This window comes from Mytilus trossulus, chromosome 8 (assembly GCF_036588685.1).
Source record: "Mytilus trossulus isolate FHL-02 chromosome 8, PNRI_Mtr1.1.1.hap1, whole genome shotgun sequence".
NCBI lineage: Eukaryota > Metazoa > Mollusca > Bivalvia > Mytilida > Mytilidae > Mytilus > Mytilus trossulus.
The window spans coordinates 64,827,025-64,841,668 of NC_086380.1; the positions used below are offsets into that span (position 1 = coordinate 64,827,025).

Sequence of the window (14,644 nt, forward strand, 5' to 3'; positions counted from 1 at the left end):
GATCAAAATTTGGTATTTGCACCAAACGCCCGTTGAGTCTACAAAAAACTCATCAGTGTCCCGTAAATCGAGGGGCATTAATTACTCTTTTAAAAATATTTAAGCGGTACTGATTTTCGAAATTGTTCGAGTCATTGCTGATATAAACCTATGATAATAATTTGATAAAAATCTTACAAATATTGTGCATGCGAGAGGGCTTTTAATGAAATGTTTCCAAGGGGAATAACTCTTTATAAAATTCTAAGATTATTGAACTTTTCCGAGATTTTGTTGATTTAAACCTACTTGTGAATTTAAATTGACAATCTGAGACGAAGTGTGCATATGAGACCGCTAACAATGTAATTACTTATATATTAAAAAATATATACATTGTTGATCGGTACTGATCGTCGACATTTTCCACGACAATGATGATATTAGCCTAGTTTGATATGAGTTTTATAAAGATCTGTCAAACATTTTATATAAGATAGAACGTTAACAAGGTTGGACAGACAAGCAGATAGACATATTGACTGACAACTAGTATGTACATTACTCCAGCAAAGCATCTCGATTAACAATCGTTTACATATTACATTCCATAGTTTTGAATTATAATATGTATTTTTTGTTGATTTGTACTAGATTCAGTAAAAAATCGTATAAAATTTTTTACGACTTATTAGGTAAAACTAATATTACTATCATAATTAAGAGCCAATCCGCCAGAAAACCATGCAATATTCAGAAAATCGTCCAAATCGACAATCACAACTTGACAAATTTTTATATACCATATCAATCCTTGACATAAAATAAAAAAAATTGGCCACTTAATTTTCGCCAGAATCGCATCTATTTTTAGTAACAGCCTCATTTGCATAATTATGTAAATTCATTATAAAACCAATGAAAAATCCAACTTTTAATGCCTTTTAAGAACTACCCAAAAGCATATTAAATGGGGTAGTTGAGTTTTTAGAGTAATGTCAGGTGGAACCCTTTCATTTTCCTATGTAATGGTCAATACAAATGAAAATTTAAACGATTTGGCACTTTGCCAGGAGCACGGACACAAAGGCGGGTTTTTTCATACCTGAATTTACATGGTTTTCATTTGCTTGTAACTTGCAAGACCTATTCCAGATATGTTTGCAACTTATATCAGTTTGAACTATGGGTATGATTTATTACAAAACAAAATATTAAGCTTGGCAAATGACTATTATATGTTTATTTTTACCTTGGAAGATTGGTAATTTTAGTCCCCTATTGACAAATTTTGATTTCATTTTAATTGAATTCTAAACACAATTGGAAATAAAATGACACATTTAATCATTTGGAAAAGTCAAATAAAGTAACTAAAACATGTAAATAAGAAGTGTTTGTACCGCAAGTGCAAAAGTCACTACATTGTCTGGAACTAGTGAGTCATCTTTTATGCTTTTCTGTGGACTTATCTCCCTTGGGTAAAGTCTCCACTCCAAAATGTCAGCTTCCAGTGATGGTTTGACAGACGACATTTACAGTGAAGTTTGTGACTTTTCCTATCTTGGTGGAGGATGTGGGATATCCCATCACTATTCATCTTCACCCAATACACTCTTTAAAGTATATGAATGCACCAAACCTACTACTATTCACCTCAAACGTCTGAATAGTAGTGAAAGCTGTGATTTTCCAGAAGGGCTACTTATCCTGTATAGGACTGGTATTTTTACAATAGATGCAACAACAACTCAGCTTAGCATATGTCCTAAGCACAGGGACTTCTATGGTATCCATTGGAAAAATAAGAGTGCCCGATGTCAACATCCAGACCACCCCTCTTCCAGCAAAGCCAAGGCTGACCGAGGATCTTCACCTTTGTTGTGCAAGCAGAACTGGCTGTATACCCGACAAATTATTCCCGTAGGAACAGGTAAAAATCTGACAGGCAATATTCATTTATTTTCTCATAGTCTGTAAGTCAATCTGAAATTAGGGGACCAATATTTTATACCTAGTTTAAAAAAAAGGGGGGGGGTGATGTTGATATTTTTTACACCTGTTTCTAAAACATCTTTTTTATTCATTTCCTATGGTTAGGAGTAAACAAATAATATCACTTTGAAATAATTTCATCTGTCTTGGTCAGTAAAGGCAGAAAGGGGACAACCTTTTGATTCCGAAAAAGGGAAGGGGAATTAGAATAGTCAAAATATTTATCATGGTTATATATATCCACACCAGCTACATGTAAGCACAGAATACTCATTTTCAAGCTTAACAAGGTTACAACTAGTACTGTAAACCATACAGCCTTCAACAATGAGCACATCCCATACAGCATAGTCAGCTATTACCTCATTTCAACATACATGTACTGTACTGTACTGATATCCTAGATATAGGAAGATGTGGTGTGAGTGCCAATGAAACAACTTCCAAACTACATCCAAATAACAATTTAAAAAAAGTAAACCATTATAGATCAATGTACGGCCTTCAACATGGAGCCTTGGCTCACACCGAACAACAAGCTATAAAGGACCCCAAAATTACTAGTGTAAAACCATTCAAACAGGAAAACCAATGGTCTAATCTATATATAAAAAAACAAGAAACGAGAAAATACCCTACATTTCCTGTTTTGTTGACTTTGCTTTGACTTATGTCTTATACATGTATATTTCATAAACAAGGAACACAGATTTTTTTTCTTTCATAGTTATACATATTTTGTTTGTAGGACTTTGCAAGCAATGCTCAATAAAGATGAAGAATTTTGTTAAAAGTGACAAGACACAGGTCAAACTAAATATAGAAGAAGATGTTGGTAAGATATACTTTAAACTTTCTAATTTAACGGTTCGTTAGATATATATGATAACCATGATAACCATACAAGTAAATGAAATAACTTACATTAAATTACCTTATTACATGTACAAAAATGTATGTACATTGGATTCTAAGGAATAAATGTCATTAGCGCATACTTACAATTTTCTTCCGATCAAATTGCTTGAATTTGTCTTTTTATTTTCATAGTACATACTTTTTCCGTGTACTAAGTAACTACGCATCAATGACCACAAGGGTAAGATTTCATTTTATTGTAATCAAGATATTGAAATAAAAATTGCTACTGACTATTTTGTAGAAAAAGTTGTGTTCCAAATTAAACTAGATAGTTTGTAATTAGTTTTCAAATTATTTTTTGAACAGGCTTCTATTTAATCTTTGGATTTAAAAATATTTTTGACGATTATAAAATTCTTTCATTTATATAAAGCGTAATAAATATGGCACTTTATACCTTGATTAGAGAACAATGCCTTCTAAAATTGTAATCATTTATTTTCCTTGCAATTTCTGTGTACCCAAAAAAAGAGTGAACCATGAAACCTTGTGAAAAGAAGTTAAAGCAATTTGATCTATTTTGTCATGAATTGATTGAATTTTGGTTACTTAATGACCAGTGACAGATATTTCATGCATTTAAACTAATATTTCATGCATGTAAACTATCAACTAAACCACCTATGGGCACATACCAGGGGCAGATCCATCTATTTTTAAAAGAGGTTCCATCCGAAGATAAAGGGGGAGGGGTCCAACTGTATGTCCCCATTCAAAAATATTGATAATGCCAAAATTACAAAGCCAATATTAAACCAAATTTAGGCTAAAACCTAATTTGTGGTACTTTAGTTGGCTGCTCCAATACATGCCCAAAATTTGAAAGGTTTTACTGCCTCCTGGAAATATATATAAAGTATCATATTTTATTCCCCAGCCAATGAGAAATTTTAAATGGCTACTTATAGACTTATATTAGGAAAAATAGGGATGAATATTTTCACACTTTAGTGTAAATTTGAATTTTTCAGAATTGTTTGAGAGATTGTGTGGGAGCATTTCAAGTATCCATGAAGATAAGGAAGATACAGATTTAGGTAATTTTTTTAAGTTGAAAGGGTGTTTTCTAAAAATGACTTCTACATGTTAAACTGAACTAAGTGCAGAGGTAGATTTTAGGGGGGGGGGGGCAGGCCCCTGGTCCCCCCTTTTGAGAAAAAATTTGGTTGATTATATAGGGAATCACTGAAGCATGAAAGAAGTGGGCCCCATCTTAGGCAGCCAGTGGGCCCCCACTTATGAAAATTTCTTCATCCGCCGCTGTAGTGTTAAAAGGACAGTAACTATCTTTTCAAAATGACTGTCACTGCTTCCAAGTCACTACTAACACTAAATGATGATGGCATGACAGATTTCTTCACTCTTTTTATCACATTTCTCTCAATTAACAAATTGAACAGTAATGTATGCAGTATTACAAGCACAAACAATCAAAAAGTTTAAGAACAAGAGGAATCCTGAAACAAAGTCACACACACATAATGACAACTCAAAAAAAGAAATACTGATGACTCAAAATAAAGATAAATAAGACATTTAAGAAAGGCAGGCTTATGAAACAGTTATTGATTTTTTTTAAGCCTTCCAAATTTGATTATAAGTGGAATGCTATGAAATAATACCACATGAATGACAAGGTTCTATAATAGAAAAAGAAGGTTGGGGTTATGGCCCCTACAGTTTAAAACTAAGGCAAAAAAAATCTTCTTATACTTTAGAAACAGCCAATTTCTTAACAAGTTTTAATCAGGTTTAATTTGAAGTCTTAAATTCTTGTTTTTTAATCTGCTAAATCTAAGATTTTAGATTAAAATTTAAATTTAGATATTGTCCTCATCTTGAATTTGTCCACAATCTTGACATGTTGCAAAATGATCCAAAATTTAATTTTGTGATGTATGATTTCAACAAAAATTTAATTCTTGATGTATAATGTACAGAATATAAAGGATTATTTCAGTTATTGATCTTTTTGACATTGGTCCTGTTTTCAAATTGGTCCGTATTTCAAAGTTCTAACTTGGTTTAATTTCCATGAGGTACAAAATGGCAAACATATAGGTATGAAATAACGTACATGTTAATCTTCCATGAAATAAGAAATGGTATACAAGTTGATATGTCATAAGGTATGTATTGGTCTAGGAACAATTTTTACCAAAAAAAAGAAAATGTAACCTAACAACGTTTCAACCTTTATTTTGACCTCCCCACTTTTTTAGCTTTGGTCAGGAAACTTTATTTACTGCATCAGCTTACACTAAAAAAAATATTTCATATCAGTCATGCGTGTTTGCTTGTACATATAATATAATAAAAAAAAAAATATGGAATAATTGTCAATAAGACAAGTCTCCACCAGATACCAAATGATATGGTAGTGAAGCTAGTGGCTACAATGCAGTCTTCAACAATGAGGTAGACTATACCCCATAGTCAGCTATAAAAGGTTTTAATATAAAGATTTAAAACAATTAAAACAATTAAACTCATGTCTGGTGTATATTATTTAAGGAATGACTGTAATATTTTTTCTGTATATGAAGAAATAACATTAAAAATTTGGTGCACACTGAATAACATGTGTAGTTGGTTATTTAACAGTGTGCACCGCATTTTTAGCTGACCTGGCCTAAAATGAAAGTGGGAGTTCCAGGTGAAAGTTTTTGGTCAAGGTAGTTTTTGATGAAGCTGAAGTCCAATCAACTTGAGACTTAGTACACCTGTTGCATATGATATGATCTTTCTAATTGCAAAGCCAAAGTAGACTTTTGACCCCAATTTCACAGTCCATTGAACATTGAAAATGAAAGTAGGAGTTTCAGGTTAAATTTTTTGGTCAAGGTAGTTTTTGATGAAATTGAAGTCATATCATCTTGAAACTTAGTATACATGAGTTGCTGCCTCTAAATTGGTAATTTTAAGGAAATTTTACTGTTTTTGGTTATTATCTTGAATATTATTATAGATGGAGATAAACTGTAAACAGCAATAATGTTCAGCAAAGTAAGATTTACAAATAAGTCAACATGACCAAAATGTTCAGTTGACCCCTTTATGAGTTATTGCCCTTTATAGTCAATTTTTAACCATTTTTCGTAAATCTCTTACAAAAATTTTCTCCTCTGAAACTACCTGTTCAAATTATCCAAACTTGGCCACAATCATCTTTGCTGTATGAAGTTTAAATAATGTGTCCGGTGACCCAGCATCAAACCAAGATGGCCGCCACGGCTAAAAATAGAACATGGAGGTTAAATGCAGTTTTTGGTTATTACTCAAAAACCAAAGCATTAAGAGCAAATCTGACAAGGGGTAAAATTGTTTATCTGGTCAAGATCTATCTGCCCTGAAATTTTAAGATGAATGGGACAACCCGTTGTTGGATTGCTGCCCCTGAATTGGTAGTTTTAAGGACATTTTGCTGTTTTTGGATATTATCTTGAATATTATTATGGATAGAGATAAACTGTAAACGGCAAAAATGGTCAGCAAAGTAAGATGTACAAATAACTTAACAGGGCCAAAATGGTCAATTGACCCCTTTAGAAGTTATTGCCCTTTATAGTCAATTTTTAACCATTTTTTGTAAATCTTAGTTGACTTTTACAAAAATCTTCTCCTCTGAAACTACCAGGCCAAATTTAACCAAACATAGCCAGAATCATTATTAGGCTATTTAGTCTAAAAATTGTGTTTTGTGACTGGGCAAACCAACCAAGATGGCCACTACGGCTAAAAATATAACATAGGGGTAAAATGCAGTTTTTGGTTTATAACTCAAAAACCAAAGCATTTAGAGCAAATCTGATAAGGGGTAAAATTGTTTATCTGGTCAAGATCTATCTGCCCTGAAATTTTTAGATGAATCGGACAACTCGTTGTAAGGGTGCTGCCCCTAAAATGGTAATTTTAAGGAAATTTTGCTGTTTTTGGTTATTATCTTGAATATTATTATAGATAGAGATAAACTGTAAACAGCAATAATGTACAGCATTTTAAGACTAAAAAATAAGTCAAAATGACCAAAATGGACAATTGACCCCCTAAGAAGTTATTGTCCTTTATAATAATTTTTTTTACAATTTTCATAAAATTTGTAAATTTTTACTAACATTTCCACTGAAACTACAGGACAAGTTCATTATAGATAGAGATAATTGTAAGCAGCAAGACTGTTCAGTAAAGTAAGATGTACAAACACATCACAATCACCTAAACACAATTTTGTCATGAACTGCCTGCTTCCTTTGTTAAATTCACATGTCCCAAGGTGAGCGACACAGGCTCTTTAGAGCCTCTAGTTTATGTTATTTCGAATAGACAGAAAAATTATTACAGTCATTTCTTAGGATTTAATTCTAAATTCCATTTTAAACCGTAGAAAAACATGAAAAAACGTTGATGACATCATGGTCACATGACTTAATTATGTGTATGGCATGTATGGGCTCATAACAAAATAACGTCAGCCAATCAGAAGAAGCGTTACATTCAAAATTAAATTATATAAATATGTTTTGTTTTTTACAGATCTAGACTCACAGTTATCTTTTTTGTCGACAACAACGTTAACTGAGCTTTCACAGCAGTCGACATCAGATTGGGAGGCTGATAATGCTTCTGGAAGAGACAAATTCAACAGGGCCATGAATATTCTCGGCAATGGAAAGTTTCCAACTTTAAAACACCAATTAAAGCTTCCTTGGGATGATGTCTCAAAAAGTACAAAGGCAATGTATTTGAAGTTTACCTCTGATGTTGTTAATTTGATCATTCAATATATTGCACCTGGGCAAGAAAACAAAATTATGGCAGACTTAAGTGAGAAATATATGTATCTCAATGATGACAATCAGACAACACATGATGATATGACCAAAGCACTCATACAAGCATATTTGGACCAAAATAACAGTCAAACTCAAATTCAAATTCTTTCCTTGTTTGTTCAAAAATTTACCAAACAGAAGCTAATTGAATTAATTCCAGGACTTACTATGTCAAAAATTGACAGAGCTAGGAAACATGCTAATTTGGAAAAACCTGGACAAATGATAAATTCTCCTAGGATATACAGAATGCGATTAAGTCATCCTCAACTCATGCATTTCATTGAGTTTATTTCTAGCCCATCTTACCATCAAGCAGTTGGATATGGATCAAAAACTCTTCAGCTTTCATCTGGTGTTGAAATGAAAATTCCGAAGGTAGTTCGAAGCATTATTTCATCAAGACTCATAAAGGCATACATGGCTTACTGTAAAGACCAAGATTATGATACATTTTCAAGATCAACATTATATAACATTCTTAATGTCTGTATTGCATCTCAGAAAAAAAATCTACATGGCTTAGACAACACCACAGCTGATGGTATGAAAGCAATGGACACATTGACTGATATCATCAAGAAATTACAGTTGTTTGGACTAGAAGAGGAAAAAGTGGAAAAACTTAAAAATATCTTTGCATGTGCCAACCAACATTTAAAATTTGAAATAAAGGGTCATCTAGCCACATCTTCAACTTGTTTAGATCACTGTACCACATTTAGCCTCAGTGACTCAAAATCCACTCAATTTCGTTCAACTTGTGCTCATGAACATTCAGAAGGTTGTACCAAGTGCAGTATTATAGATAAGTCACTACTAGAATTATCAGATACATTCCAAAACATGAATTCCATCCCGGCAGAAATAGTAGATGAAATAGATCATGACTTATCACGAGCACAAGAGCAGATATTGACATGGAAGGCACATTGTGTCAGAACAGTTCACCAAGATCAAGCTAAACAAACAGTGCTTAGTCATTTAAAACCTCATCAGGCCCTTATAGTAATGGACTGGGCTATGAAGTTTTTACCTGTGAGACACAGAGAAGCCCAAAGTGACTTTTTTGGTAAAAAGGGAGTAAGCTGGCATGTTTCGTCGGTTGTCACACTTGATATTGAGGCTGAACCTGAATTTAAGACGAACTTTAATGTACACACTCTTGTGCACATTCTTGAGTTGGGCAATCAAGGATGGTTTTCTGTAGCTCACATAATAACTGACCTGCTACAGAAATTACCACTTATATTACCTTTGGTAACTGAAATCTTTCTAAAGAGCGACAACGCTGGATGTTACCATTGTGTGCCATTGATTTCTTACATCCAAAATATCAATGTAAATGGAGGCTTGCCAGTTAAAATTCTGCAATACAACTTTAGTGAAGCACAGTCTGGCAAAGATATATGTGATGCCAAAACATCTCACTGCAAGATGCATATATTGAGGTATGTTTGTAATATCTTGTTAAAATATCTTCTATAATCATGATAATCATGGCAATACTGTAATTTGATGACATTTTTAAAACAATTTTGTAATCATATGATTATGAATACTGCAATTGTTTTAGAAAACATGGAAAAAAGACTTCCCATTTTAAATATAATGATTAAATGACTTAAGACAATCCTGTCAAAATCATGAAATAATCATTCATTAGAGATATAAGAAGATGTGGTATGAGTGCCAATGAGATAAATCTCCAGCCAAGTCACAATTAGTAAAAGTAAACATTAGTCATATGTCATAGTACGGTCTTAAACACAGAGCCTTGGCTCACACCAAACAGCAAGCTATAACAATGTATAAAGGGCCTTAAAAATTACTAGTTTAAAACCATTCAAACTGGGAAACCAACAATTTAATCTAGTATATAATTAGAAACAAGAAGCACTTATGAACTACATCAACACATGACAACTGCTGATTCAGAATATATATACATGTACATGTATATGCACTATTTTTGTTATATGAAGTTACCGTACTCGCTTAAATCATTTGCTAATCTCTGGAAAAAACATTAGTTATATAATCAGGTTAATATTTATAACACTCTTACATGTATTAGGAGATATATATTCCAATTTTTCAATACACATTTGTTAAAGGTCCTATTAATATTTTACAGTTCTGCCAACATGACCAAGGACCATAGGACAAACTTCTTTTTATTTTCCTCACCAACAAAGTTCTGGCTCACTAAAAAAAAGCCTTGCTCATACAATGAATGCATTTTTGTTTTGTTTTTTAGGTACTCTGGTGAGGGACATGATGTTTTGTCTGCAGAAGATATGTCAACTGCCTTAAACTCAAACGGAGGTGTTATAGGGGTTTTCAATGCTGTGGTTGCAATTGATCAGAATCATCAGACCAAGACAAAAACCAAAATACCCAACATTAGTGCAATGAACAATTTTGAGTTCGACAGTGAAGGTGTTAAAGTGAGGCGTGCCTATGGAATAGGAAATGGCAATTTCATACCAAACCTTCAGTTTAAGGACAACAAACTCATGGAAGGTTTTCAGGTAAACTTAGTGAATTTATGAAGAAACATGTGATAAATGTCCATGATATAAGTACCAAGTACATTTTTAAATTGAAAAATCGATCTGATAACTTTAGAAATAAGAGGATTGAGTTATATTATACAACACTCAACCAGATACCAAGTTATTTAAAAGTTAGTAACTACATCATATAGCTCATCATACAATCTTCAACAATGAGTAAAGACCATACAACATTAGTGAGAAATAAAATCTCAAATTGACAAATCTAAAATTAGCAGCCTTATGTATGTATAAAACTAAAGATGAAAATCAAATTTTATTTATACAAAAAAGGCACACATGGAATGTGGCAGTGGCTAGACCAGTTAATAAAAATAAACTATGCTAACAGAAAAGGAATATACTCATCTAATTGATCATGTTGATCCAAAGCAAATTTAAACCCTAGCAAAAAAACAAAAGTCACATGTTACAGATCTGATAGTTCTCTGAGTTAATATAAGTTAATTTTTGAACTATTACACAAACAATGTGTTTAATCATGTTAATACTACGTACAAAAATATTCATCATATAAATGATATGAATACAAAAAAGATAGATGTTTATGCGCCTGTCGTAGAGGAGGGGTCATTACTTTTCAGCAATGTCTGTCTATACCTTCATAGACCTGTAGGCCAAAAATGTCATTTTCTGTTCTCTAACTTGAGTTAACCTAATGTTTTGAAGCTTATATACAATGTTTATTACAACAAAACGCAGATCAAGTATAAATTTTGGTGACATCACTTTCAACATTCTAGAGTAACGCACCTTTACAAAAGTAAAATTTGCTGAGTTTACATTTCTGTTCTCTAACTTAATTAGATATAGGAAGATGTGGTGTGAGTGCCAATGAGACCACTCTCCATCCAAATAACAATTTAAAAATTAAACCATTATAGGTTTAAGTACGGCCTTCAACACGGAGCCTTGGCTCACACCGAACAACAAGCTATAATTTGCCCCAAAATTACTAGTGTAAAACCATTCAAACAGGAAAACCAAACCAAATGTTTTGAAACTTATGCTCGTAGCTTATAAGTACCAATTTGGATAGGCACTGTTTCTCTTCTTCGTTTATCATTTTTATGTCCCATTGTGAACACACATGTGGAATATATATTGCTGCAGAATAATAAAATTGAGAATGGAAATGGGGAATGTGTCAAAGAGACAACAACCCGACCAAATAAAAAAAACAACAGCAGAAGGTCACCAACAGGTCTTCAATGTAGCGAGAAATTCCCGCACCCGGAGGCTTCCTTCAGCTGGCCCCTCAACAAATATATACTAGTTCAGTGGTAATATAGTTTTTTCATAATTTACCTTTTTTTGTAGGTAATTATTCCATTTTCAAATTTTGTTGCGGACCATCATGGGAGAGTTGTACTTGCAAGGAATAATATTGATGTTGAACATGAAAATATGGGCAATGATAATGACACTGAAAATAATGGTAATGAGAATGTCACTGAAACTGTGGAGAATGAGATGGAAGAAGATGTGAGTAATGATGGTTTATTTGCGTGTCCAGATCAAAGTTGCACCAAGGTGTTTACAAAACCTCATTTCCTAGAAGCACATATAGTAATTGGAAATCATGTGTATTCAACTAGTGAGAATAGTTACGATTCTGTCAAATTGATTTGGGCACAACAATGTGAGGCAGTTGACAGAGAACACAAAGTTCTCATACAATCGGTTTCTTCAATCAATATGAATGTCAATGAAGGATGGGCTCTGAAACTGAACAAACCTTTTAAAAGATTCACCAAAAAGGTAAAAGACTTTCTCTTTGATATATATGTAAAGTGTGAAAGTTCAGGGAGAAGACCAAATTTTGATACATTAGCAACTGAACTCAAGACAACAAGACATGAGAATGATGGCACCAAAATGTTCACACGGGAAGAATGGCTATCATCATCACAAATACGCAGTCTTTTTGCTAATTTTGTCAGGCTTGGTGCTGAAACTTCTTTAAAATCAGAAGATACTGCTGTGATAGAAAATGTTTTAGAGGAAATCGATTCACTTGAATATCACAACAATATGACAGAATTGGCAACCGATGTTGTGCAGCAGTTTCTGTAGATGTTCATGTGTGCATGTTCATAATGCTCTATTTGGTGTATTGTATTTTGTTGAATAACTATGTAATATTTCATTTCAAAGATACATGTACTGATATTGCAACTGTTTGCCTGTTCTGACATACGATTTGGTATGCTTGATTTCATAAAAAAAAGACATTCCTTTTAACAAATTTCAAAATGACTGCCTTAATATGTAAGTCATGTAAGTGGTACATTTATGTGGAGAAAAATGTTTTGCTCTTGATGTTCTCCAAGATTTTTTTTTAAAAAGTGATATGAAATATCCATTTTACTATCATAACTTTTGAAGCAATGCATGCAGATATATACTGAACTAAGTTCTTTTTCCATGTTTTTCTTTATGTTGATTACGAATAAATTTAACAGATAAATTGACAAATGTGAATAGATAAAGCCACAATCATTTTTTTTCTTTTAATTTTCCATGGATTCCAAGTTATGAATTAAAGTTTTCCCTCACAGTTGTTGAATAATTTAAATGTTTTGAATTGTGCTTTTAAGAACAAGTAATTACTTTTTAACCTTCCTCATTATGCACATTTGTTTACATCATGTTTTTCCCCTTGCACTTTCACTGTGTAGGCGACAAAGGTCTAACAAGAGGTCATTGTTAAGGTCAATGCATATAGAAAGACAATATTTTAATAGAAGTTCAACTATGAAGATTTTAATTGATATTATAAAGAATGTTCTTTTACTAGAATGTAAACCTACTCTTGATGTTATTGTATAGTAAAAATTAACCATTGAAGCATAAAAAACATTTTTTTTTTTATTTTGAAGTACAGTTATCATAACAATTTAAACTTTTCATTCAAAATTCTTTATAAATTTTGCACCAGTATTGTAGACTTAGAAATTTGTTAATGTATGATTTTAATAGGAGAATGTTTTGTATATGTCATGAAATAAAAAGGCATTGAGTTAGGGTATTTTACTTATTTGAGCCATGGCTGCTTTAAAATAGAGTATAAGGATGATTTTCAGTGAAAAGAAAATATAGGATAAGAATTATAATAAGGTGTTATAAAGCATGTTTTATGTGATGGAAATATGCAGTGTCTGTGAATATAAATGTTGTATGCAATATGTGTAATGTTACAACATATAAAGTGTTTTACTTGTCTTTTATGTATTTTTTGGGGATGTTTTCAAACATACATTTTCATCCTAAGTGTGTATTGACATCATTGCCAAGAAACATTGTTAGCTTACTAAGTGTCTGTCAAAATTATCTCTCTATTATAATGTTGCTGTTGTTAGTCTTTTTTTATCATTATCTTGATAACAAAAGAAGAAGCGTTCTTCATATATATTTAAATATAAACTATCAACATAACATGGTATAAACACATCAATAAATTTTTGAAAAATTGGTAATTTTATCTTCCATTAATTGTCCCTGATATGATTGAATCTACCATTGCTTTTGAACAACTATATCAATATATACTAGAATAAATTGCATTAATGGTTAGTAGGAACTGTTCTTTTACAGTCTGAACTTTTACTTAATTGTTTAAATATTAAATCTCTTTTAAAGTTGTTGCTCTGAAAATGTGTGTTTTTATCTGCTTTTAGTGCATAATTTGTTAATTAAAGGTATTCTGCTCCTATGAGCCTCTTCATTTATGATGAATTATATTGTTCTTTTGTTTGATTATTTGCTTAAAGCATTAAATTAAACATGAATTATTCTTTTCAATTTGTTGTTATACTTATTTATAAGTCCAGCTCCAATATTATGTCAGTAGTTACAAACTAGATGGCAAAATTGAGAAAATTTGAATATGCAGGTTACCCCATTTTGATTTGGCATATACCAGATACCAACATTATTTGCCGAGCTTAATATTTTTTTTGATTGGGTATATATAGTTATACTTTGCAAGCAAATATGTTGTTTTACAATAATAAACGGGTCTTGGAGTATTTTGGCTCTGAAAGATGACCAAAATCAGCCATTTTGGACATGAGGCTAAACGAGACATATTGAAACGGATAGATTATACATACACGTAATAGACAGCATTGTTATTTTTATGCATTCTTACACCTAATGTGATGTTTTACTAGGAACAACTATCAAAAAATAATTATTGTTGCTATTTTTTTTTATTTTACCTGCAAAATATGCCAAAAAAGGCTTATTTTTGCTGTTTTCGAGCAATTTCATCTATTTAAAGATGGTGGTCCAAAAAATTCAGATCGGTTCAAAATTTTCCAAAAAAAATTTGTG

The 14,644-nt window shown here is 32.0% G+C and overlaps 1 protein-coding gene across 1 annotated transcript; it reads left to right on the forward strand.

Moving 5' to 3' along the window:
- Nucleotides 1–1,246: 1,246 nt before the first annotated feature.
- LOC134681261 (uncharacterized) lies at nt 1,247–12,456 on the forward strand. Its single transcript, XM_063540804.1, has 6 exons — nt 1,247–1,912; nt 2,723–2,809; nt 3,867–3,932; nt 7,429–9,178; nt 9,988–10,261; nt 11,627–12,456. Exons 1-6 carry the CDS (start codon nt 1,480–1,482, stop codon nt 12,380–12,382), a joined length of 3,366 nt encoding a protein of 1,121 aa, XP_063396874.1. The 5' UTR covers nt 1,247–1,479; the 3' UTR covers nt 12,383–12,456.
- Nucleotides 12,457–14,644: the final 2,188 nt, after the last annotated feature.